The sequence below is a fragment of the Salvia hispanica genome, chromosome 6, assembly GCF_023119035.1.
Source record: "Salvia hispanica cultivar TCC Black 2014 chromosome 6, UniMelb_Shisp_WGS_1.0, whole genome shotgun sequence".
In the NCBI taxonomy this organism is placed as follows: Eukaryota; Viridiplantae; Streptophyta; class Magnoliopsida; order Lamiales; family Lamiaceae; genus Salvia; species Salvia hispanica.
The window spans coordinates 47,816,701-47,841,946 of NC_062970.1; the positions used below are offsets into that span (position 1 = coordinate 47,816,701).

The window sequence follows — 25,246 nt, forward strand, 5'->3', positions numbered from 1 at the left end:
ATGATTATATTTTAAAATTAAGGGTTTAGGATTTAGGTTTCAAGGTTTGGGTTTTTAGTGTTTAGTGTCACTATATTGCAATGAAATGAAAGTTTCGAAGATGAATGAGGGAAGTTAAAAACTATAATGAAACAAAACAAAATCTCTATAAATACTTCTCACGTGTTGAAATTTTAGGAGAAACGATTCATGTACAATTTGCATGTCCGGGTTCAGTCTTTTTTGACATTTATATTATTACTTTTAGTTTGGTTAAATGTAGATTAGAGTTATTCTTTTAGTTATAAGGAACGGAGGGAATATGTTTTAGTTGCATAAAATTCATAGTCATTTTATATACAATTTTTAGTATAATAATATTATTTTTAATTTCATTTAATTAATTTATAATCTAACATTAATTTTTAAAAATATTTTAACCTGTGCATCGCACAGGCGTGATACTAGTACTAATAAAATTGGAAAAGTCAATCTCTATATCTATATAAACGTGCTGCAATTATTATTAGTTGTTGTATAAAAATTCTTTCTTTATCCTATAAAAATATATATAATAGATATGACATGAGAATTAAGATAAAATTAGTAAAGTAAAAAAGAAAAGAAGAATGCTACGGTATGGTAAATTAAGAGAAAGAACGAAAATGTTAGTTATTATAAATTCAAGATTATATGCTTGATGTTTATAATGTAAATAGTGTACACAATATTTCTACTATTGGATCTAGAGGTATATTATATATTCACACGTGTATCACTTTTGGTTCTAGAAGTATACTACTCCATATTCACATGTTTATCACTTTCTTATCCAAAATGCGAAAATCATTAGAAATACATTTATTTGCGAAAACGTTCAAGGTCACCTATATTAGATGAATTGTACTTCTCTTCTTTCTCAGCAAAAAGTTAGATAGATCTAGTATCTCTTTGTTAAACAGCTTAACTAATGTTCACATTAATTTGCAATTGGATCAAATTCACAAATTGAATGTGTTACTCCATAAAAGTCCACTAATTTTAGGAATAGGTTGAAATTAATTATTTATAATAATGAATTGTAAAATTATGGAGGTGAAGAAGTAAGACCGCGTGGCGCGTGTGTGTTTTGACTTGGACCAACTCAACCATTGTGTACACGAGTCAACACAATACGAACGGCTGACATTAGGTTAACATTTTTTGCTGCTACTATTTTATCATCTGCTGATATTTTTTAATGGTCCAGATTATAGTTTGAAGTTTGTATAATATTTAGAATTTGTATTTTATCGCCACCCTGTATGATTATATAATTAAATACTCCTTCTGTCCCATAAAAGATGTCTCACTTTCCTCTTTAATTTGTCCAACTAAAAATGTCACATTTCCATTTCTGGAAAAAGTTATCTCTCACATTAATATAAAAATTATATTTTCTCTCTCTACTGCATACACAAAACAAAACATCCTAAAATCTCGTGTCATCCCACAAGTGTGACATATTTTGTACTCTCTCTGTCCCCAATGAATATGCACTTTGGGTTCAGTACGAGTTTTAATGAAAAAATTGGGAAAGTAAGAGAGAGGTAGAGAGAAAAAAATAATTAAAGTATTGTTACTGGAGAATGAGCCTCACCTCATTAGAGTGAAAAGAGTTTCAAAAATTGAAAAGTACAAATTCTTGTAGGATGGACTAGAAAAAAAAGAGTACATATTCTTATGGGACGGAGGAAGTAGTTAGTAAGAATTACTCTCTCCGTCCCGGCTAAGATGACACATTGCTTAGCCGGCATGAGATTTTAGGAGTTATTGGTTAAAGTGTTTAATTGGAGAGAGAGAAGATGAATGTAAGTATTAAAGTAGAGAGATAAAGAAAGATGGATATTTTAATAGGAGTGAGAAAAAGTGGTTGAGTATATTAATTGGAGAGAGAAAGTTACCAAAAAAGGAAATGTGTCATCTTAGTTGGGACGAACTAAAAAGGAAAACGTGTCAACTTAAGTGGGGTGGAGGGAGTAGATCATATAGAAGGGGTAAGGGCATTAGCAATGGGGCCGGATTCCCAGAGCCGATGGATCGCCCCCCAAATTGCCTTCCACATGTTACCATAGTGGGGAGGGAGCCGATCTCTCTTTCCCTTCGCCTTCGCCGTTCCGCCGATAAATCGGCCAAGTCGATGCATCTATCGGCTCCGCATCGGCCCGCAATAGGCCTCCTTTGCGGAGGCTCGGGCCGATGGCAGAGCCGATTTTCCTATGTATTTTATTTTTAATTAATTTTTTAATTTTCTTCTCCTATATAAATACCTCAATCCTCTTCATTTCACACACCCACATCCTCTAGTTCACAATTTTTCTCACTTCACAATTTTTCTCACTAGAAATGTTTAATTTCACCCACAATTCGGATTCGGATTCGGATTCCGATTCCGACATCGGCGAGAGCAACCCCATCATTGTATTCTGTTTCCAATATTGTAATACATCGAAGAATGAATTTATTATGTAATTTTATATGTTTTTTAGTTTTTGAAATGAAATGAGCTAGGCTCTGAGATAAGCTCTGGGATAGGCTCTCTATTGCAGAGAGATAGGCTTTGGGATGAGCCTGCTGACGTGGCAGGAAAAAATGGAGATAGGTTCTGAAATGGGCTATGAAGAAGGGCCCTTATTGCTAATGCCCTGATAAAATAGGGATAGTGATATTTTTCATTTCATAAAATACGTCTTTTTACTTAGAATTGTTATTTTTAATATTTCATCTGTATAATTTAAAGTGACATCTTTTTTTTCCTTGTGACTTATTCCAAATATCGATATATTTCAAACATATATTTATCACAATTTCTTCTCTATCCTTTGGACTTAACAAAACATAAATTACTAGGTCGAAATATAAACATTTCGATTTGAATGAGATGGAGTATGTTTTGGACACTTTTTTCACCAAAAATAAAGAACTTTTCAAAAAGAAGAATATATGTACTCTCTGTGTCCGCGAATAGGAGTGTCGTTTTTCCATTTTAATCTGTCCGCGAATAGGAGTTTCGGTTCACTTTTACCATAAATTGTAATAGGGTCTCACATTCCACTAACTTATTCCACTCACATTTTATTTAAAACTAATATATACAAGTGAGACTCCGATTTCACTCATTTTCATAACATTTCTTAAAACTCGTGCCGTCCACGGATTAGACTCTAAAATTTTACTCCCTTCGGCACCGATTAAGAGTAACACTTTTTCATTTCGGTCCGTCCCCAATTAAGAGTCACACTTCATTTTTACCATAAATAGTAAATAGGTCCTACATTCCACTAACTCAATCCGCTCACATTTTATTATAAAACCAATATAAAAAATTGGTACCACACGCCACTGATTCACTTGGATTTTACATGATTTTAGAGGGTAGTTTTACTTGGTTTTGATCATATATTGTGTACTTTGAGACATGGTTATAGCTACTTCTCTATTATGTTGGTATTTTGACCATTTTGTGAAGAATGTGTAGAAAAATGTATAAAATATGTGGATGTGCAGCTGCTCAATGTTCGAGACAGCTTATCTGGAGTTTTTGAAGTCCGATTCGCATGTAATGCATACCATTCTCTTCGTTATCGAAAGAGCTTCGCGTGGATATCTTAAATGTCTCAATCGGAGTTCGGTAGAAGAAGTTATGGCCGTTTTACCAAGACTGCGCAGTGCAGTGACATAGCTGGCGACCCGCCAGGTTCGCATGTAAACGAACCTGGCGACCCGCCAGCAATCCACGAAAAAAACGCCGTAAGCAGCTGGCGACTGGCCAGCTTCGACGCACACCCAACCTGGCGACCCGCCAGCTTCGTCGGACAGCTTATTTCGGGCCCAAAGTCAACCCTAGGTATATATATGCCTAGGAAACGCCTCCAAACACAACTTACACGCCTCCTACCCCAAAAATACCAATTTTTCACCTAGGAAGAAGAGAAGAACGAGCAGAGGACGAGTATTCATCGCAAGATTGAAGACGAGACCTCCAATCTGCCCAATCCAATTCTAGGAGTTTCTACTTTTAGTTTTATTCTTGTTCAAACAATGTTTTTGATTATTTCTTTGAATATTTCTTTGACTTTTGTGATGAACATGAGTAGCTAAATCCTTCGTAGAGTTCTACGGGGGAGATACAATGATTCTTATGTTTAATTGATTACTTTTTTCTATGCCTTGGCTCATGTGGTTATTTTGATTTCTTCTGTGCTTATACATTTATTTGACTGATCACCTTATAAATGCATGTGGATTTTACTACAACAACTGAGAAGTGAGTAGTTTAATTTGAAAGAGAAGAAATTGACGTCTTTGCCAATATAATCGAGAGATTTGAGCCTTTGAATGAAGCTAAGTATCTTAGGAGCTATTAGGAGTTGTTGCCTTAGTTCTAGGAAGGAGACTTCGGTTCTAGGGAACAATCTACAAATTATATGCTTCGAGAAAAGATATAGTTTTACCTTAGTGATAGCTTAATAACCCTTGAGACCCTTTGTTGGCATAGTTAGGAAGTTAGTTGAGCATATGATAGTTGTTATCGATCCCGTAGGATTCTACCCTTCTCATCATTGATCTACATCTGTTTTCTTATTTGCTTTAGTTCTCGATTTGTTTTTAATTGTTTTTACCTTGTTTTTAAATAAATTTAAAAAAACTAAAATTCCGATTCATCTAGATAGTAGTTGAGGTTGGTTCGTGGTAATTAGGTTGACACTCATTGTCTCTGTGGATACGATACTCTTTGCTTACTATTTGCTACATTAGCCCCATACACTTGTGGGTATACTTGTGTTAAAAATAAGTTGAGTCAGCCACTAACTTTTTTCAACCAACTTTTCTTTACATTTCTTAAAACTCGTGCCCCGTCAAAGGGTGACTCTTAATCGGGGATGGAGGGAGTAAGAGCATCTCCAATGCCGGCTAGCCAACCGGCTAGCCGGTCGGCTAGCCGAACCATTGCAGCCGGCCAGCCCGAAATCGGCATGAGCTAGCCGATTGCCTGGCGCTGGCCGCCATTGTGGCGTGTCGATCGGCCAGCGATCGGCCAACGCTCTATTTCGTTTTTTTTTTTTAAATTTTGATAACCTATATAAACGCGATTTTAGTTTCATGTTCATTTGCACCACTTGTTTTAACGAGTTTTCTCTCTCTCTCTCTAAATTTCTGTACAAGAGCATCATCGAGCGATGAGTAACGCGGGTGGTAGCAGTGGTGGTAGTGGTGGGGATGCTGAGGAGTACGAACGGAGGATGAACGAGGCTATGGTGGCCTACATGAACCGCGAGATGCAGCGGTACATGCGTAGGGTGGAACAGCAGGCGATACTTCGCCCTCCACGGGTTGTCCACCGTCGAGCAGTGATTGATCGGGATCACGTAGCTGCACATCAGCGGCTATATGACGAGTACTTTTCAGAGAACCCGCGGTTTCCCACAAACATGTTCAGGCGGCGTTTTAGAATGCGCATGGAGTTGTTTATGCGTATCGTTGATGCTTTGGAGCGTCGATATCTATGTTTCCGCTTCAGGCACGATGTGGTTGGCAGACCCGGCCACACCCCTATTCAAAAGTGCACGGCGACAATCAGGCAGTTGGCCTACGGAGGCGCGACAGACATGTGGGATGAGTACCTCCACATCGGTGAGACGACTGCTCTGGAATGTCTGATATTTTTCTGTCAGGGCGTGATAAATATTTTCGGTGAGCAGTACCTTCGAAGCCCTACACCCCAAGATTGTCAGAATTTGATGCAGATGCACGGGGAGCAGCATGGATTCCCGGGGATGTTAGGCAGCATAGATTGTATGCATTGGGAGTGGAAGAACTGTCCGACTGCCTGGAAGGGGGCCTACACGACCGACTACAAGGGAAAGAATCCCACGATGATCCTCGAAGTCGTAGCTGATTACCGCCTGTGGATCTGACATGCGTATTTTGGGTAGCCGGGTCGAACAACGACATCAACGTCCTGAACTCGTCGCCCCTCTTCAACGAGAAGTGTCAGGGCATCGGTCCTGCCGTCTCATTTGTGGCCAACGGCAACCGGCATGATATGGGCTACTACTTGGCGGACGGGATATACCCTAGGTGGCCTGTCTTTGTGAAGACGATCAGACACGCAAGTGATGAAATGAATGCCTACTTTGCGGACAGACAGGAGTCGGCGCGCAAGGACGTGGAGCGCGCATTTGGTGTGCTCCAGTCTCAATGGGCGGCAATTAAGGGTCCAACGCGTTTGTGGGATGTCGAATGCGTTTCCCAAATAATGTACGCCTGCATTATCATGCACAACATGATCGTCGAAGACGAAGGCGTACAACTGACTAGTTGAGCCAATGACGATGAAGCCGGTCCAAGCCACGGAACGATCACCCCTAGCGTACGACGTGGGGTACCTCTCGATGAAGTCGGCCGCCTCAAGGAATATGCCGACATGCGCCAAGTGGATGCTCATATTCAACTCCAAAAGGATATAATTGAAGAGTTGTGGGCACGGAGGACTGCACGCCGATAGTTTTTTTTCTTTATTATGTAATTTTTTTTATTTTTAGTTAATGTACTTTTTTTATTTAAATAAAATTAACGAATTTTTCCCATATATGTGTCGTAAATTTAATTCCGTAATTTAATCGTAATTTTAATTCCGTAAATGTTGTATTTTTTGAATTATTTTTATTGCGGCTGGCCTATGGCTGACCTAAATCTGATGTGACAAGTGGATTTTTAGTACTGCTGACATGGCAGGGAGAGAGAGTGGCTGGCCTATGACTGACCTATTTGCATTGGAGATGCTCTAATATGCAAGCCGTTAGCTAAGCTGCAGCTTAGCTGCCGTCTGACTTGGCTTGATGGGACACATTGTAGATGAGGTAAGTGGTGATGATGCCGAATCACATTATGACACGTGGACCATCACCAGCTGGAATTGCATTTACGGATACGAAAAATTAAATGATGGGGAGTGGGCTAAAGAGTGAATTGGAGAGGAGGCATCACCTTTTTCACTCTTTTTATTTTAATTGAATACATATATGCTTTGATGAACCATATCCACCTGGACTGTGCAAGCAGGGTAAATAAATCCATTATATTTAAGTAAATAACCCATTACAAAACTAATAGAAATAGGACCAGCCCATGTTTTATGTAGGGCCCAATATTCTGTTATATGGGTTTATTTCATACGTACTCCCATGTTATTGCTAAAAGCCCATTTTTTGGGCCATAGAACTAAATGTGGCCCAATTTACCACATCTGCAATGAACAAATTTCATATAGGGTGGCCCAAAATACCGAAAAAATCAGTATACCGCACTTAACGTATCGAACGAGTTTCTAGACTTATGTAACCCTCCAAAAAATTGCAGAGAATAAACAGAAATGAACAACACAAGTCACACATTTTCTTACATTTTGCTTATATACTTACATCCAAACCTTCATTTTTGTGAATAAGCACATACATTAAGACAACTATCTCACTATAAACAAAAAAAGGGGCATTACTCATTTTATGTACATAGATTTATACAATAATATTATAGATGCAAAAACCTAAAAAAAATGAAATCTTGATGCATCTCTATGAACATAGCCTAGGTACAGATTTGGCACTACTATGGCTTGCCATTCTTGATTTCATATGCACTTGAATTTTCCTACACACTTTCTCCAACTCCACCACTCTCCATTGCATCCCTTGGAGATGCGCCTTGATCTTCTCGTTCTCGTCCGTTAGGCTGAACTTCTTCGCGTATAGCACGACCTGCTTCGACCCCTCGGTTAAAGTGGCGTGGAGCAAGCTTTTTAGCCTGTGTTGCTGAGAGGCGACGGCTTGGACCGCGGATTTGGGAGGGAAATTGGCGTTGTGCGTGAGGTGGTCGAGTGTTTTTGGAGAGAGCTTAGAGTAGGTTAATCCGCGGCATACCTTCATCTTCTGCTCCTCGGATAAGCCCGAGTGAACCTGCATCACACGTGAACGATCATCTATCGGGACAGATAATTATCTCTCTTACTGTATTCTCTCTCCTAAATTATTAACTGTACACTTATTTATAAATTACTAAACACTATCTTCTTAATCCCTGTGCCAAAAGCAAATGTTGATCTTAAGTCGGGACAGAGGGAGTATTACTATAGATACGACATTAGTACAATCGATTTTGCAAGATGGATACCTCGAGATACAAATTCACCGCGTAGTACACCCCATCGCACGAGTCTCTAGCTGAGTCGGGCAGCGATATGATCAGTGCCAAGAACTTGGACGGTTTCAAGTGAGGATCCGGGGCTACTTCGGCTAGAAACAGATCTATCAAGACCGCGGCCTTCCTAAGCCGGCTCAATGGCACGCAGCAAACGCCCTTGCCAAGAAAGGACTTCACGAGCCTAAGAACAAGATTCACATCATAGAGGCAGCTCGTGCCAACTGGAGATGGGGCGAGCAAATCATCCAAGGTCGCCTGATCTAACCGTGAACCGATCATGCTCTCCAACTTATCCCGGCTGCTAGAGTCCAGACCAACTCTCAGCATCCCGAATAAGCTCTTGTACGAAATGCACTCCACATCCAACGAATCGAGCAGGTCAGCAACAGCTTCGATGATCTTGAACTTGTCATCAGCTGAGGCAGTGACAAATCTTGATTTCTGATAGTAGAAGACAAATCTGCTGATAATCCCATGATCAATTTTTTTCGCCACCATCAGCTTCACAAGCATTCGGATCAGATCAGTGTCTAGTGCCACGAGATCTTCAAACCACCATGTGGATTTAAACGCGCCACTCTTCAAGCTCTCTGTGCTTCTCGTGTCACACGACAGCCTACCATCCGAAGATGAGGCAGACGGAGAGGGGCTCGTCTCACAAGACGATGCAACTCTCCCAATCAACGACTCCAAGCACTTGTCGAGCAATGCCAATGAGCCAGCCCGAGGGAGCAGCTCCCGCCACTGCTTCAACGCTGCTAGAAGCTCGTGCCAGCTCCAGTCACGAACCTCTTGCGTTAGGTCGGATAGACTGTCCATTTCCATGAAATGTGAGATTGAAAATGTTGAGAGGAGTTATGATCACTTTCCCCTTGTTGTAGCAGAATCTTGCGATAATCTCGAAACTCGCTGCCCCTCCTGGGAATTCGCTGAAGATCACCTTGAGACAACCTGCCGAATAACAAGATAGCAAAATCTCTACAAGAATCATACAAGAATTTGCAAGTAAATGCACAAAAGCTAATCCAAAAATCAAGAAGTGGTTAGCAAAAGGGCAATTTGGGACCAAAGGAGTAAACTGAAGTGGTCCATAATATCATTAAAGGGAACATGTAATGTTATTACAACAGCAAACTGCAATCTTTATCAAGGGAAATGGGTTACTACAAACCAAGAAACAGCCTAAATAATAGGTTAGGACAAAAAGGTTTTGATGCACAAAGATGAAAAGGTCAATGCAAGGCAATAAATTCTGTCAAAGAAAGCAAGGGAGGATGGCATGCCCTGCCCCCTACATAGAAGGGAAAGAAACAGTTGCAATTTTGAAAATGGGAGGTGTTGTCTAGCCCCCCTTCCCCTTGAAAGGTGTGAAACAATCAAAAAGTAAAGGCATCAATATTAAATATAGCAAACAATAAATGAGGTTTGACTGTGAGGAACATGCTACACAAAAATGTGAAGAATGTTAGCTAAATCAAGTGGTTAAGGCAGCAACTAACCCCACATTCCAGCAAAATTAAAAGTGATTGTAATAATTGGGTAATGATGCTTTGAAGGTGAAGTCAAATTAGGAGACAAGGCCAAATCATTGTGTAATGATATGCTTTATTTATGGAAAAGAACATTCAACTACAAAGAATGTGCTCAATTACACCAAGAATTAAATTTCCCAACACAAAATGAATGAAAACTAAAATCCAAGAAAACAAGAGAAATCATTAGTTAAGGTGTAAAGATTAGAACTTTAGACAAGAACCACAAAAATGGGGGAAGCCCTTATGCCATTAACAGAAACAGAAAAAAGGGTAGTAAAAAAAAAGCCAAGAATTTTACCTCATTCACCACAAAAGCCTCTTCTCCATTGACATCCACTTCAAGATCAAGAAAGGAGCCTTCCATGGCCTAATACAAATGAAAACAAACACAAAAAATGAAAATTACTCCTCAAATGATTACACCCTTTTGGACTCTACCCAAAGCAAAATCTATTAAAGGACAAAAAAAGGCTTGAGATTTGAGGAAAATGGAAATGAGGGAAAAGAATGCTTTTTTAAGTCGATTTTAAGCTGAATTCAACCAACTGTGAGACAGGAGTGTGTGTGAAGGAACCAGTTTTTGTGGGATCTTTAAGCATTGGAATTTGTATAAACAATTAGAGATGCATGATTTTGACAGAAGAGAAGAAGTATTGCACCAACTGAGATATGTTCTCTGACATTTTTGCAAAAAGAATTGCTGCAAATTTGTTGATTTGTATGAATAGAGCATGAAAATGCAGAGCCCCACATATTGTTTTAGTACCACAAATCTGTTGTTTTCATTATTGATTTTTCATATATTTGGAAATTTTATTGAGGTTAATTAATATTAATGGAGATAATCCATATAAGAATGCATCTAACACTGGAGATAATCTACATAAGAATGTATCTAACACTAGAAATGCAGTCAAATTTTGACTTTAAAATTAGGTGATTTAATGGTCAATAAATGACAAAAAATATGTAAGATCAATATTAATCTATTTTATGTCATTTTATAAAATTTCAGTCTGATGTCATTGTTAAATCAGGTTAGGTCATCCTTTATTAAAAAAAACGACCTAAAAATAAACCAACACTGACTTAAAAATGCCTTTTCGTATGATTTTGATCTGCGTTTTTGCATTTAGATCAAATTTTGTATGGATCAAAACCCCTACCATATGAATATGTAAGATTATAGTCTTAAGTTTTTAACTTATGAGTCTTAGGTGTCAATTAAGATTAGTCATAATTTATAAGTTTTGACCTTCTTATAATGAAAATTGAGTGATTTAATGACAAATTAATAACAAATAGTTTAGAACCAATTCAATATCGGAAGAATTTAATGTTAATCTTGAACAATCGAACACGATATAGGAAGTCTAATTTTCATGACAAATGGTCACTATTTTTTACTTTGATCCAACTAGATAGCAAGGCCCATTCATCTTCGGCTATATATATTTTTTGTATTGGGCTCTTTGACGACTTAAAGCAGCCCAAGCCCATTTTTAAATAGCAAGGCCCACATATGAATAGTGTATAACGATTTAAAAATAATTAAGTTAGCACATTTACATAATTAATTATTTTACAAATAAATAAGGAATTATGATCGATTTTTAAAAAACTTGACATATTTAAAAGATAATTAATTTAAAGGACATTAATAACCATATTCCTATTATGTATGCATGCCGTTTGAATTGAATTTAATTTCCTCAAATATATCACAATATCCTATTGCATCATCAAAATTTGAACGAGTAATGGCACGATGGCTCGGCACGATTGTACGAAGGTTCGGCATGGGAAAACATTATAGGATTTCGATCCTATTACATTGGCCTTCGGGATCGGAGTAGTGATTAACAGGGACAGTCGTGGGCATTCGTATCATTAACCAAAATATTGTTTCAATAATTCGAATAAATTAAATAAAAAACTAGTACTATTTTTTTATTCAGATATTATAATACATCGGCGGGCCAATCGCGAAAGCCCAAGCTTCAAACAAACCAAAAAAAAAATCAGAGCAAAAAAAAAAAAATTCAATCAATTTACAGAGATTCGTCTTCAGCTATTCTTCCTCTCATCAATCGATTCATTTCTGCAAATTCTCTCAAATCTCTCAATCACCGAGTCCACTCACTCGACTCGCCTTCTTCTCCGATCTCACCTCGCCTCTGCTGCCGGAAAATTCAACTCGTAAGTGTCCAGATTCAAAACCCTAGCCACGACCGCCATTTCCCTCCCCAATTCCATTTCCCGGATTCTGGTCTTTCCAAGCCGTTTTCCGCGGTGTTGTTTCAATTAATTGGATTGTGATTCCGTTTAATTGAAAAACCCTTCCGCATTTCGTTGGTAATTTGGTCGCGCCGGTTTGGATTGTGGTGAGGTGAATTTGTGTTTTTTGGATTGATTTATGGTTTTTTTTGTCGCAGGAAGGGGAATTGGTGAGGTTTTGTATCAGTATGAGCATTGACAGCCCTGGAGAAGACGAGGATTAATGCTTGGATTTGGATTGCGTGTGTTTTCACGAGCTGAAGATTGAATTTGGGGCATTCCATGGGCGATGGAGGTGTTGCATGTGTCCCTTCACAGCATATTATGGAGAAGTTCGCTATTTGCGGCAATGGCAGCACGAAGCTCAATTCCGTTTCCAAGGCTTCAGTCAAGCTGGCTAAAGTGAACAGGAAGATGAAGCAGAAGAAGAACAAGGGAGCCGAGGTGGCAACGAGCAATTTCGACAGTGTGAATAGTAGTAAAGAGGTTGCTGCTGAGAAGAATGGCAGTGATGATGTTTCGAATGACAACGAAGTGGAGGAGGGCGAGCTGGGGACGCTTCCGTTTGAGAATGGGGAGTTTGTTCCTGAGAAGCCGGTGAGAAGGTATGAGATCAAGAGTGAGGTTGAGAAAGGTGAGTACGTCGCTGGAAAGTGGCGTAAAGGTGGTGGCGAATGGGAGAGTAACGACTGGAATTCATCGAAGGAGGAGCTGGAAAAGGGGGAATTTGTCCCTGATAGGTGGTGCAGAAGTGATGCTGTGAATAAAATTAGTGATTTTGGTTACTCGAAAGGGCGGAGATTTGATGCTGCGAAGGAAAAAGGATGGAAAAGCGAGCTCGAATGGGCGTCCCCTCCTGCTAGGGAAAGGGGATGGAGGGTTGATCGTGAATCGGATTGGTCTCCTCCTTCTGCTAGAGAGAAAGGATGGAAAGGTGGCCGCGAGCGCGATTGGACGTCACCTTCTTCAGGTAAGTATTCGAGCGAGAAAGAACTCGGCAGAAGTGGCGGGAGTGTTCAGAATCTGAGGAAATTTAATTCCAGATATGAAGCTGAGAAAACCCCCAAAGTCAGCTCCAAAATAACTGGTGAAGAAAGCTATTTGAAGAATGAATTCACCAATAATAAGAGCCATGGAAGAGACTATTCCTTCAGTAATCGCTTCAAGCGGCATGGCAGTGATTTTGATAGTAATGAGCGGAAGTATCGCGTTGACTATGACGACTATTCTGGATCGAAAAATAGGAAGCTTTCGGACGACAGCAGTCGACCTGGTTTCCCGTCTGACCACTACTCCGGTAGGTCTACGGAGAGATCATACAAGACTGCTTCTTCTTCTTCATCTCGAAATAATCAATCTGAAAGGCATCCTTCTAGGTATATGGAGTCATCTAGAACAGCAGCTCACGACAGGCACAATGACAGTCCCCATCATTCTGAGCGGTCCCCACATGACCGGCCCCACAACCATGATAACCGGGATCACAGCCCAGCCCTACGTGGCACCTCACCTTATGATCGTAGCCGTCATTTTGATAACAGGGGCCGCAGTCCCGCTCATGTGGAACACTCCCCTCGAAATCATGTTCGCAATCGGGATGGTAGGGATCGATCTCCAGCTTTGCTGGAGAGGTCACCGCGTGATAGGGGTAGGTATGCTGACCACCGGGAAACAAATCGAAAACCTGGAGCTGGGGAGAAGCGCCCTGGCCATTATGGTAGCAAAGGGCAAGAAGGAAAGCATAATCAGGCGAAAGATTCTGTTGGAAGGGAATCGCAGATTTTTGGTAAAAAATCACCAGATAGAGGAAATGTAGATAACAGAAATGTCGTCGCAGATAAAGTTTCCGGGCCTTCGTGTGACCATGAAGAGATAACTCAGAGTCCCTTGCTTACAAATGTTGAATTGTCTCAAGAAAATGGAATTTCAGAAGAAGGGGCATCAATGGAAGAAGACATGGACATCTGCAACACTCCGCCTCATGTCCCGCAAGTGGCGAATGCAGTTGCAGGAAAGTGGTATTACTTGGACCACTTTGGCGTCGAACATGGGCCTTCCAAGTTGTCTGACCTCAAAACACTTGTTGACGAGGGATATCTTGTATCTGACCATTTGATCAAGCATATGGAAAGTGACAGGTGGGTAACTGTTGAAAAAGCGGTTTCTCCGTTGGTTTCTGTGAACTTCCATTCTGTTGTTCCAGACACAGTTACTCAACTTGTCTGTCCTCCTGAGGCTCCTGGTAATCTATTGGCAGATAATGGAAACGAGATATCCACTAACGAAGAATTGCCGGTCTCTTCTTCAAATCCAAAAATCTGCTCTGAGGACATATTGGTTATTTCCAAGCCTGTTGAAGATTTTCACATCGATGACAGAGTTGGAGTACTGCTAGAAGGCGTCATGCTAATTCCGGGAAAGGAAGTTGAGATGCTTGCAGGTATGAACATGTCTTATGTAGTTCCTCTCATTAATTGTTTCTCTGCACTCGCTTTTAAATAAAATGGCTTGTGTAAGGTCAACTGGTGTTATACACAGTAAAAGGCTGCATTAAATTTTTTACCCCTTTCCATTCCGGGTTGAAAAATTCATGATATAACTAAAACAATTTTTGTTCTTCCTACATAAAAAGTTTAAGGGATTTTGGTCTCAAAAACCATGAACTTTCTCCAAAATCTGCAATTTCCCATAAACTATAAAAGTGGTACGAAAAACTACAAACTTAGGTGTCAGTTGTTTTTTCCCATGGCGGGTCTGTAGTGGATCCAGCTGGATTACGTGATATATTCTTAATCCTAGTTGTCGCTACTTCTCTACACGTGGCATATGGTGTGTAAAACCCTAGGGTTAAAATTAAAACATTTAAGAAATTTCCTCAACTATGCAGAATATTTTTGCAAATACGCAGACTATTTCCATTTCTCCATTCAAAGTATTCTAACCTAGCAAGCTTCAAACTACGATTCGTCAGCCAAATTGTTAGATTTATTAAAAAAGCTAGGAAAGGAAACAACGCCATAAGGTTTTAAATTTATGGTGTGCACATGCAAACTTAACTATTGTCCACATAAATCGTATTTTTCCGGAAAATTTTAAGATCGGGTCGGGTTGTGAAAAAACCACGCTCCGCCAAACTTTGTGGTTTTTGGGAAAGTTAATGATTTTGGGGACCAGGACCAAAATCCCAAAGTTTATCATAAAATCTTTATTACGTGTGGTATTGCGACTTGCGTAAGATTTTAGTTTAGCATATAGTCTCTGTTTTGTCTACTTGAAGGCTGTAATTTATTTATCTATTTTGCTTTTCATCTGATGAATGATCTATGTGTTTCTTGCAGAACTGCTGCCAATTTCATCAGAGCATGAGGACTGGGAAAAATGGTGGAAATCACTAGGTATTTTATTTGATTCCTTGAATGTATACTAAATGCTGTTTTTATGCAGCCTATATGGTGCTCCAGAATCGTCTTGTTTGCTCATTTCTAGGACTGGCTTTATTTCATGTTGCATGGTCACTTCAGACCTTTGGATTTACATTCTATATTTGCTCAGTTTCTATTCGTACTTTGTTCTGGGCAGCTGCTTTGTTCTGTACAGTTCCTTCTACATTACTTATCTGGGTTGAAGAACGAATTTGAAATTTTGAGTATAAACATAACTGTGAGTGGATTAGAATCTCTTTCTGTGATTATGATAATAAAGCAGATTGGTTTTTGTTTTTTGGATTTTACACTATTTGAAAATCAGTTTAATAGACCATATAATGTTGCTTTTTGAAATTTATCCGATAGGGAGAACATGTTTTCTGTAGTCTGCTAATATGAATAAGAATACCTTAATTCTTGAATCCCTAAACCTTAAAACAATTTTAATTTATATACCATTATGAGTTAATTCTTAGCTCTTGATGAAGCAAAACTCCGTATATGTGCTTGTAACTCGATGAATTTTGTTTGGCATTGATAGGTTTTACAGGTAACCAAAAGGATTCGGATGAGCATTTTGAAGATAGTGGTTCTGAACTTCAAATTATAAAAGCTGAAGAATCAAGACCTGCTGTATTTTCATCCTTGGAAGGGGATAATGCACTGGATTTTAATGATACTGGCGAAAGTTTCTTCAGCCAATGGGTGTGCAGGGGATGTGATTGGAAGAGAAGTGATGAAACTTCTCTAGATAGATCTTGGAAGAGAAGGGCTGTTCTCAATGATGGCTATCCCTTGTGTCAGATGCCCAAGTCTGGTTGTGAAGACCCCAGGTGGGAGCAAAAGGATGAGTTGTACCATCCTTCTCAGGGTCGAAGACTTGACTTGCCTCCATGGGCTTTCACCTCTCCTGATGAGTTGAATGACCTCAGCACTGTAAGCAGACCAACCCAAATTAAACCTCTCATTCCCAAGGGGGTCAGAGGACTGATGCTTCCAGTAATTAGGATAAATGCTTGTGTGGTAAATGACCATGGTTCATTTGTATCTGAATCCCGGGTGAAAGCTAGAAAAGAAAGAGTCTCTTCAAGGTCTTCACGGCCATATTCCACAAGTGGTGATTTAAAGCAATCATCTGAAGATGATGGTCCCTGTAAGAGTTCTCATGAACAAGACTCACGTGAATCTAGTAAGGATAGTGCAATTGTCAGCATGCCAAAGGACCGTCTTTACAAGCTTGATGAATTGAGATTGCATCTGGGAGATTGGTACTTCCTTGATGGTGCTGGACATGAACGAGGACCTCTATCATTCTCAGAGCTTCAGAAAATGGCAGATCAAGGTGTCATCCAGAATCACACCAGTGTATTCAGAAAACAAGATAAAATTTGGGTTCCAGTGACCGTCTCATCTGAGCCTTCTAGAAAGAAAAAGCACGAGGAGGCTGCAACTAGTTTAACTTCGCTTTCAGAAGCAAGTGGTGGTGCATTGGATGGAGACCAGATAGCGGTCAATAGATTCCATTGCCTACATCCCCAATTTATTGGATACACTCGAGGAAGGCTTCATGAATTGGTTATGAAATCATACAAGAGCCGGGAGTTTGCAGCTGCCATTAAAGAAGTGCTTGATCCTTGGATCAGTGCCAGACAGCCAAAGAAAGAGATTGAGAAACATATTTACAATTCTGGTACTGACCACTCTATATATTTTGCTTTGGCTCAATGTTTTATTATTTCTTTATTTGGTGTACTTTCTCAAAGAGGGAAAAATAACCCCCTAAACAGGTTCATGAGGAAGACCTAAAAAGTTAACTATCAACTTCCACCACTTGTTTTTATTCTTTACATGTTTAGCTTTTCCCATTCGGTAGCTCTGAAAAAACATATCATGGTGGAAGCACCTGACTTATCTTACTGTTATTTGCATGTACATCGCTTATGTCTATGATAAAACTTTGTGAAAATCTCTTCTGAACTAATGTTGCAGATCACTTCCGCGCAAGCAAAAGGGCTAGAATAAATGGGATTGAAGAGGAGTTCGAGACGGACGATGATGTGCTAAGTCTTCACAACAGTGAATTTGATGAGTTATGTGCTGATGTTTCGTACAGAAAGGGAGATGAAGTGGATTCTGAACTAGAGAGGGGAAGCTGGGATCTGCTTGATGGCAATATTCTATCCCGTATTTTTCATTTTCTTAGAGCTGATGTTAAGTCTCTAGTTTATGCTGCCTTGACGTGCAAGCATTGGCGATCAGTTGTCAAGTATTACAAAGATATTTCTAGACAGATTAACTTTTGTGCCATTGGACCTAACTGCACCGACTCCACCATCTTGAAGATAATGGTAATTTTTATTCAATTGTGCATATATATTACATCTATTTCTTTCCCTTTACTTTGGATTGAATTTTAAATGTTGCAAGTCTGACTTGTGTTGTATTCTGCAGAATGATTACAAGGAAGAACAGATAACTTCCTTAATATTACGTGGCTGTACTGGCATTACTGCTGGTATGCTTGAGGAAGTTCTTCAGTCATTACCTTTTGTGTCAATTATAGATATTAGAGGTTGCACCCAGTTTGAAGATTTGGTTTCGAAGTTTCCTAAAATCAATTGGGTCAGGAACCGGAATGCCCATCTGAAAATTCGGAGCCTTAATCACCAATTCGATAGGAACCAATCCGCTTCTAATCATATGGATGAATCCAGTGGTCTGAAAGAGTATTTAGAAAGTTCAGATAAGAGGGACTCTGCAAACCAATTATTCCGGCGAAGCTTGTATAAACGGTCCAAGCTATTTGATGCCCGAAAGTCTTCGTCCATCCTCTCTAGGGATGCTCAATTGAGGCGTTTGGCAATTAAGAAGGCTGGAAATGGGTTTAGGAGAATGGAGGAATATGTTGCTACAAGTCTACGAGACATTATGAACGACAATTCCATCGAGATATTTGAGCCCAAGGTATTGATTATGCCTTCTCTGTGGTTATTTTTCTTTTTATCTATGTTTTTTCTGTTGGTACTTAATAAGATAAGATGATGTATAATTTTGAGATCTTCTTCAGGTTGCAGATATTGAGCGAAAATTAAGAAATGGGTATTATACAAGACGTGGATTGAACGCTATCAAAGATGACATCATTCGTATGTGCAGGAATGGAATTAAGTAAGTCATGTTAAACAATCTTTTATATTCACCTTTTCTCTGCACAACTTTGATTTCTTGTGTGTTCAAAGAAAATTGTTTAGCAGACGAGGCAGATCATCATCATTATTTTGTGGCTGAAACATAACTTTATTAATTGTATCGCTTGATTGATTCATGAATAGTTTATATTTCCTATGAAATTTGGTACATGTTGGCCACTGATGAGGAAAAGGAACTCATAACTTCTGCCTAAATGTTCAAGCTAATCGTTATGCTTCTGCTGTCTTTATTATTGTTGTTTAATTGAGGTTTGTGTTGACCTGTCATTCCAGGGCTAAAACTCGGGTTGATGCCAGAGACATGAAACATATTGTAACATGTTTTATTCAACTAACCACAAGTTTGGATAAGGGTTCAAAGGTAGAATATACAAGAGATGATATGATGAGATCCTGGAAAGAGGATTCGCCTCCTGGCTTTTCATATGCTTCTTCAAAATATAAGAAGAACCTGAATAAAGGGTCTGAGAGGAAACATTCATACAGAAGCAATGGCAATCTGTTCATGAATGGACTTTACGATTCTGGAGACCGTGCTTCTGATAGGGAAATAAGAAAGCAACTATCCAAACTATACAAAAAATCTTTGGACTCGGGAAGTGACACATCTGATGACATGGATAGATCTTCCAATGCAAGTATCTCAGAAAGTGAGAGTACTGCATCTGATACGGAAAGTGACTCGGAATCACCATCAGGAGGTGCTATCAAAGAGTCTAGAGGGGATACATTCTTCACACTTGATGATGGGCATGATCCCTATGCCGATGAGCGTGAATGGGGTGCCCGCATGACAAAGGCTGGTCTTGTACCTCCTGTTACGAGGAAGTATGAAGTTATTGATCACTATGTCATTGTAGCGGATGAGGAGGAAGTGAGAAGGAAAATGCAGGTTTCTTTACCTGAAGACTATGATGAGAAGCTTTTTGCACAGAGAAATGGCACTGAAGAGTCTGATATGGAAATTCCTGAGGTGAAGGATTACAAACCCAGGAAATCCCTGGGGGGTGAGGTCTTAGAACAAGAAGTTTATGGTATCGATCCATACACTCATAATCTTCTCCTTGATTCAATGCCGGATGAATCAGATTGGTCGCTTGTCGAAAAGCATCTGTTCATTGAAGAAGTTCTCCTTCGTACTCTTAACAAGCAAGCCAGGAACTTTACTGGTACTGGGAACACTCCTATGGTGTATCCTTTGAAGCCTGTATTTGAAGAGATACTACTCACTGCTAATGAAAATGGTGACAGAAGACTACTGCGTATTTGCCAGTTTATGCTGAAGGCCATCGATGGTCGCCCAGAGGACAACTATGTTGCTTATAGAAAGGTCAGCCGCACCAACTTATGTTTGTATTATAGATTGTTAAGTTTTTTTGGATAGCATGTGTGTGTTGTTTTCACTTTCTTAGTCCATGTCTTCTGATGGTGCTTTTCTCGCCAGGGTCTTGGAGTAGTGTGTAACAAGGAAGGTGGTTTCACTGAAGATGACTTTGTAGTTGAATTTCTGGGAGAGGTAATGCTTCATTCTGATACATCATCCTTCCTACTGGCAGCGGTCGCTAGTTGTAATGTATTGTATTTGTCAATACTCTTAATACTCTTATTTTTTCTTAATGGCTTCGGGAGTTCACTTTAACTCCTTATGTGCTTAAATCAATAATTGGTACTAGTAGACTTTGTACAATAATTAAAATCTGTTTCAGCAATATTTCCATCATATTAACTCGGGCAATGAATCTTTATCTCTCATTTTTATGCCAGTAACCCTGCACACAAGCTTCTTATTATGCCCTTGTTCATATTTTGATGACTTTTTCTTCTTTTGCTCATAGGTTTATCCTACTTGGAAATGGTTTGAAAAACAAGATGGTATCCGTGCTTTGCAAAAGAACAGTAATGATCCTGCCCCAGAGTTCTATAACATATATCTTGAGAGGCCGAAGGTATCTTACGTTTGTGGAAATTCGTTTATGTCGTGCCCCTCAGGCACTTTCAATAACACTGTATTTTTTATTTTCTATATCTGCCAACCTCTTTTGAGTCTTGATCCATTAAATCTTGGGTTTATTCTAAATCTTTGTTTGCAGGGTGACGCTGATGGGTATGATTTAGTAGTTGTTGATGCAATGCACAAGGCAAACTATGCAAGTCGGATTTGTCACTCCTGCAGACCTAACTGTGAAGCAAAGTATGTAATCGGTTGTTATACATTATCCTCTCTGCTTGAGCACTGAGCAGTTAATAAGTATTATTTCCTCAATATAAATCTTCAGTGTTTCTTGAATGCTAAGGAATATTATGTTAAAATGGAAACAAATAACTTTATAGTGCATTTGGGTTTTATTTTTAAGGGATTTTTGATATATCACTCTGACTGTGATAACAGGGTCACTGCTGTTGATGGCCAGTACCAAATTGGTATCTATTCTGTAAGACCAATTGCTTATGGCGAAGAGATTACGTTTGACTATAATTCTGTTACTGAGGTCAGTGAATTGAATAGCAATAGCTTTGTATAAGATTTTTAGTTCTTTTCTTCTTATTTAGTGGGTAACAAATAATTTTGCAGAGTAAGGAAGAGTACGAAGCTTCAGTTTGTTTATGTGGTAACCAGGTCTGCCGTGGGAGTTATCTGAATCTGACGGGTGAAGGGGCTTTCCAAAAGGTATAGAATTTGATTAGCTTAATTAAGTTGATAGTTTTCATCTTTCTTGTAAGTATCATTACTTCCCTTATGTATTTTGTTTTCTGATTTTCTGGCTGTGGCTTGGGTTGCTTGACTAAACCTGATTATTTTGGATGTTAGGTCCTGAAAGAGCATCATGGGCTACTTGATCGGCACCGGTTGCTTCTAGAGGCTTGTGACCTGGATTCAGTGACTGAGGAAGATTATATTGAGCTGGGTAAAGCTGGACTTGGTAGTTGTTTGCTTGGTGGGTTACCTGATTGGCTGATTGCCTACACAGCTCGCTTGGTATGCTTTCTTCTCTTTAGATTTTTGCTAAAATGAAAGGTTTTGAGTTCGCCTGATGATAATTGAATCTCTTATATTAGGTGAGATTTATAAATTTTGAAAGGATGCAACTTCCTAAGGAGATTCTTAAGCACAATATAGAGGAAAAGAAGAGGTTCTTTGCCGAAGTAAACATGGAGCTTGAAAGGACCGACGCTGAAATTCAGGTATAAATCCGGGTCTTTCAATTTCTTACATTTACTTGTTTCTGCTTTGTTTGTTATCGTAGAAGCATGAAGCTGTACAAGTATATAGATTTTGACGTGTCTCATTAATGTACTTTTAAATGTTATAGGCAGAGGGTGTGTACAATCAGAGGCTCCAGAATTTGGCTCTTACAATCGACAAGGTAGAGTTTATTCCTTCTTTTTGTCTTCATTCCAGAAAAGTGCCTAGAAAAGATTTGATGATTAGTCATAGGAGTTGGGTGGACGGGACTAAGTTTACAATGTTTTATTGGATGGACGTATGAGTTTACTAAGTTTCGTGCCAAATTCATGCAGGTGAGATATGTCATGCGATGTGTTTTTGGCGACCCAAAGGATGCCCCACCTCCTCTTGAAAGGCTTAGCCCCGAAGAAGCAGTTTCATTCCTATGGAGAGGAGAAGGGTCGTTAGTGGAGGAACTTATTCAATCCATGGCTCCTCATACAGAAGATGTTGCGTTGAGAGATCTCAAGGTCAAGATCAATGCTCATGATCCTTCTGGTTCTGATAACCCAGAGACAAAGCTTCGAAAGTCTTTATTATGGTAAGCGAGGCAAATTATACCAAGCTCGAAACACTTTCCTTTTTGATATAATATAATGGATTTACCCGTTTCAGGTTGAGGGATGAGATGCGAAACCTTCCTTGTACGTATAAGAGTCGGCACGATGCTGCTGCTGACTTGATACACCTATATGCTCATACAAAGTGCTTTTTTAGGATTAGAGTGAGTTACTTTCAACACAATAAACCATTCAAATTAAGTAGTGTCTTTTTTCTTTCTTTTGATTTCGTTTACGTCTTGCAGGAATACAAGAAAGTAACTTCCCCGCCCGTTTACATCACTTCGCTCGACCTTGGTCCAAAGTATGCTGACAAGTTGGGTTCTGGCGTTCACGAATACTGCAAAACGTACAGCGAGACATACTGTTTAGGACAGCTAATGTTTTGGTACAATCAAAACGCCGAACCAGATGCCGCCCTGGTCAAAGCAAGCCGAGGCTGCTTGTCTTTACCCGACGTTGGCTCTTTCTATGCAAAACCCCAAAACCCATCACGCCAGCACGTGTATGGTCCAAGAACAGTGAAGTTTATGCTCTCTATCATGGTGAGTCCGATGTGTTCCTTTTATTCATAAGACAGCCTCACACGAGACTCCCTCGTTAAACGTTTATGGTTGAAATACAAATCTTCTGTTTCTATCGTGGCAGGATAAGCAGCCCCAGAGGCCTTGGCCGAAGGACCGGATATGGTCGTTCAAGAGCTCGTTGAAATTCGTGGGGAGTCCAACGCTAGATGCTGCGTTGAACAAGGGCTCGATCGACCGGGAGATGGTGCAGTGGTTAAGGCACCGGCCTCCGGTGTGGGATAGGTGAAATTTTTGCAGGCAATGTCTCTGAGAAATCGCTGGTTAAAAATGGATGTGTAGTGTAGTGCATTAGATAGTCGTGTTTTAGGTGTTGCGATTCCTCTGAGGCATCATTTTGTTTGCGCTTTTTATTCTTATGTATAGTTGAAACATACTCTTATTTTTAGGTCTTTGTAATTTGCATTCATTCTTGGTTCATAGTGTTTGATCTTTTTTTAATGGAAATGGTAAAGGAAAAAAATATCAGTTGCCATTGCCTTTACGGTGTAGTCCAAGATAGGTTTGTGTTAAAATGACAACCCCTTTTAAAGTGACACCGTGACATCACTTATACAACAATATTATAAACGCTACATAACAATATTACAAACACTACACAACAATCTATAGGTTGCTGTATTGTGTGTCGGATATTGTTGGACAAGAAAAATTGGTGGATAAAGACCAACAAATTGCTGACCGTCTTTTTTCAGATTTTTTTTGCCACGTGGCGACTTATTATTCGTCCACGTGTACTAATGCTTGACTATGAATGGTGGTATGGTGTTATTTTAAGGGGTGGTGTCACCTTAACATACCCCATCAAGATATGTCCATTTAATCATACAACATAAATGCAATTACAATTAGAAGGCAATGTATTCTAATAGATTAAATTTTTATGACGATAAATGAATATTATAAAAATTAAATATAAAGGACGTTTGAATTTGGAATGGTCTAATTATGCCATCTCTAATCATATTTCAAACTTGAGTTTTGGTGCCGAAATCATATCCAATCATATACCAAATTCAAATCTATTTTTAGTGTTTTTTTTTTGAAATAACACCAAATATGTTGTTACTGCACAAAGTTTGTGAGACAAAAACTTAAAAAGTAGTGAATTTTTAATATGATGTAAATGATTGGAGTAAAACTATATTTTAGTGTGATATATATTTAAAAAATAATTTAAGTTTGGTGTAAATGGTTGGTGATGACCTTAGTTATTTGCAGTTCACTTCTAATTGAGTGAGTTGAAAACTCTAATTATCGACGAAAATTAGGACTTGTTTAATTGTTTTGGTACTTAAAAAATCACTTTTACTTTTCTGTTCGTTCATTCTCACATATTAACTCATTAAATATTTATTATTAAATCTTTATGTTAAAAAGAAATGTCTCAACACTAAGAGACGGAAGGAACATTTATTATCATTATTGAGTAGAACATTTAATTAATAAGTTTCGATCAACATTAAATTGCATCAATCGACCTTCCTTCTGTAAATTAGATTGTTTTATACATAATACATTAATCAGCTTTCCATCATAGTTAGTATTCTTTAAATAGCGGTGTCACTATCATGATTAGTACTGATTTATCATCCATATTTAGATTACATAATCCATACTCATTTGATTTCATTTATTTCACACCTATAATATTCATTCCCATTATTTTGTTATGCAAGGAGTGTTAAGAGTGATAAAAATTAGGATTTAATTTGTTTGGTTATTTTTGTATTTATTTATTGAGTAAAGGTCATTTTTGGTCCTAAACATATGACCGAAATACCAATTTAGTCCAAACCATTCACTTTTTGAAAAACAGGTCCATAACATATGAAATTCATATCATTTACGTCCATTTTTTACGGTGCCGTCAATTTTTGACGGTCAACCGTCGATTAACACAATTTTGACCCGATTAAGCTAATTTTGGCCCGATTAAGCTTATTATTATTTTTTCAGGATCGATTTGATCTTGATAATGAATATCATGGACTACTTTGACGTTTATAAAGTTATATGTTTTCTTGCATGCAAAATCAATTCAGATTCAAAATCCAAAATTCATCATTCAAAAATCAATTCAAAATTCAATTCAGATTCAAAATATATCAAAAATCCAAAATTCATCATTCAAATTAAGGATTTGGCATTCAAATCCATCAACACTTGAATACACTAAAAATGGTTACAACAACAACAAAAACAATAAG

At 38.7% G+C, this 25,246-nt stretch overlaps 1 protein-coding gene and 1 pseudogene across 3 annotated transcripts; one reads left to right on the forward strand and one right to left on the reverse strand.

The window, feature by feature from the left end:
* Window positions 1–7,500: 7,500 nt before the first annotated feature.
* LOC125197114 lies at window positions 7,501–10,005 on the reverse strand (annotated as a pseudogene).
* Window positions 10,006–11,764: 1,759 nt separating this feature from the next.
* LOC125191654 (histone-lysine N-methyltransferase ATXR3-like) lies at window positions 11,765–23,456 on the forward strand. 3 transcript variants are annotated; one of them, XM_048089050.1, is made up of 20 exons: window positions 11,765–12,110; window positions 12,191–14,472; window positions 15,371–15,427; window positions 15,999–17,147; window positions 17,447–17,805; window positions 17,909–18,421; window positions 18,525–18,625; window positions 18,940–19,996; window positions 20,111–20,182; window positions 20,502–20,612; window positions 20,757–20,857; window positions 21,056–21,155; window positions 21,239–21,334; window positions 21,476–21,643; window positions 21,724–21,849; window positions 21,978–22,031; window positions 22,186–22,433; window positions 22,508–22,616; window positions 22,698–22,997; window positions 23,101–23,456. In XM_048089050.1, exons 2-20 carry the CDS (start codon window positions 12,315–12,317, stop codon window positions 23,263–23,265), a joined length of 7,044 nt encoding a protein of 2,347 aa, XP_047945007.1. In that variant the 5' UTR covers window positions 11,765–12,110; window positions 12,191–12,314; the 3' UTR covers window positions 23,266–23,456. The 3 variants fall into 3 exon arrangements, with proteins under 3 accessions (XP_047945007.1, XP_047945006.1, XP_047945008.1); XM_048089049.1 differs by having other exon boundaries at window positions 11,765–11,954; XM_048089051.1 differs by lacking the exons at window positions 21,476–21,643; window positions 21,724–21,849; window positions 21,978–22,031; ... (2 more) ...; window positions 22,698–22,997; window positions 23,101–23,456 and having other exon boundaries at window positions 11,765–11,954; window positions 21,239–21,340.
* Window positions 23,457–25,246: the final 1,790 nt, after the last annotated feature.

Excerpts from the sequence above, each read along its gene's own strand:
- LOC125191654 (XM_048089050.1), top strand. The coding sequence starts at position 12,315 with ATGGGCGATGGAGGTGTTGCATGTGTCCCTTCACAGCATATTATGGAG. Across the intron at positions 18,422-18,524 it reads TCGAGATATTTGAGCCCAAG|GTTGCAGATATTGAGCGAAA; the intron begins GTATTGATTATG and ends GATCTTCTTCAG. Across the intron at positions 22,434-22,507 it reads CTTCGAAAGTCTTTATTATG|GTTGAGGGATGAGATGCGAA; the intron begins GTAAGCGAGGCA and ends TACCCGTTTCAG.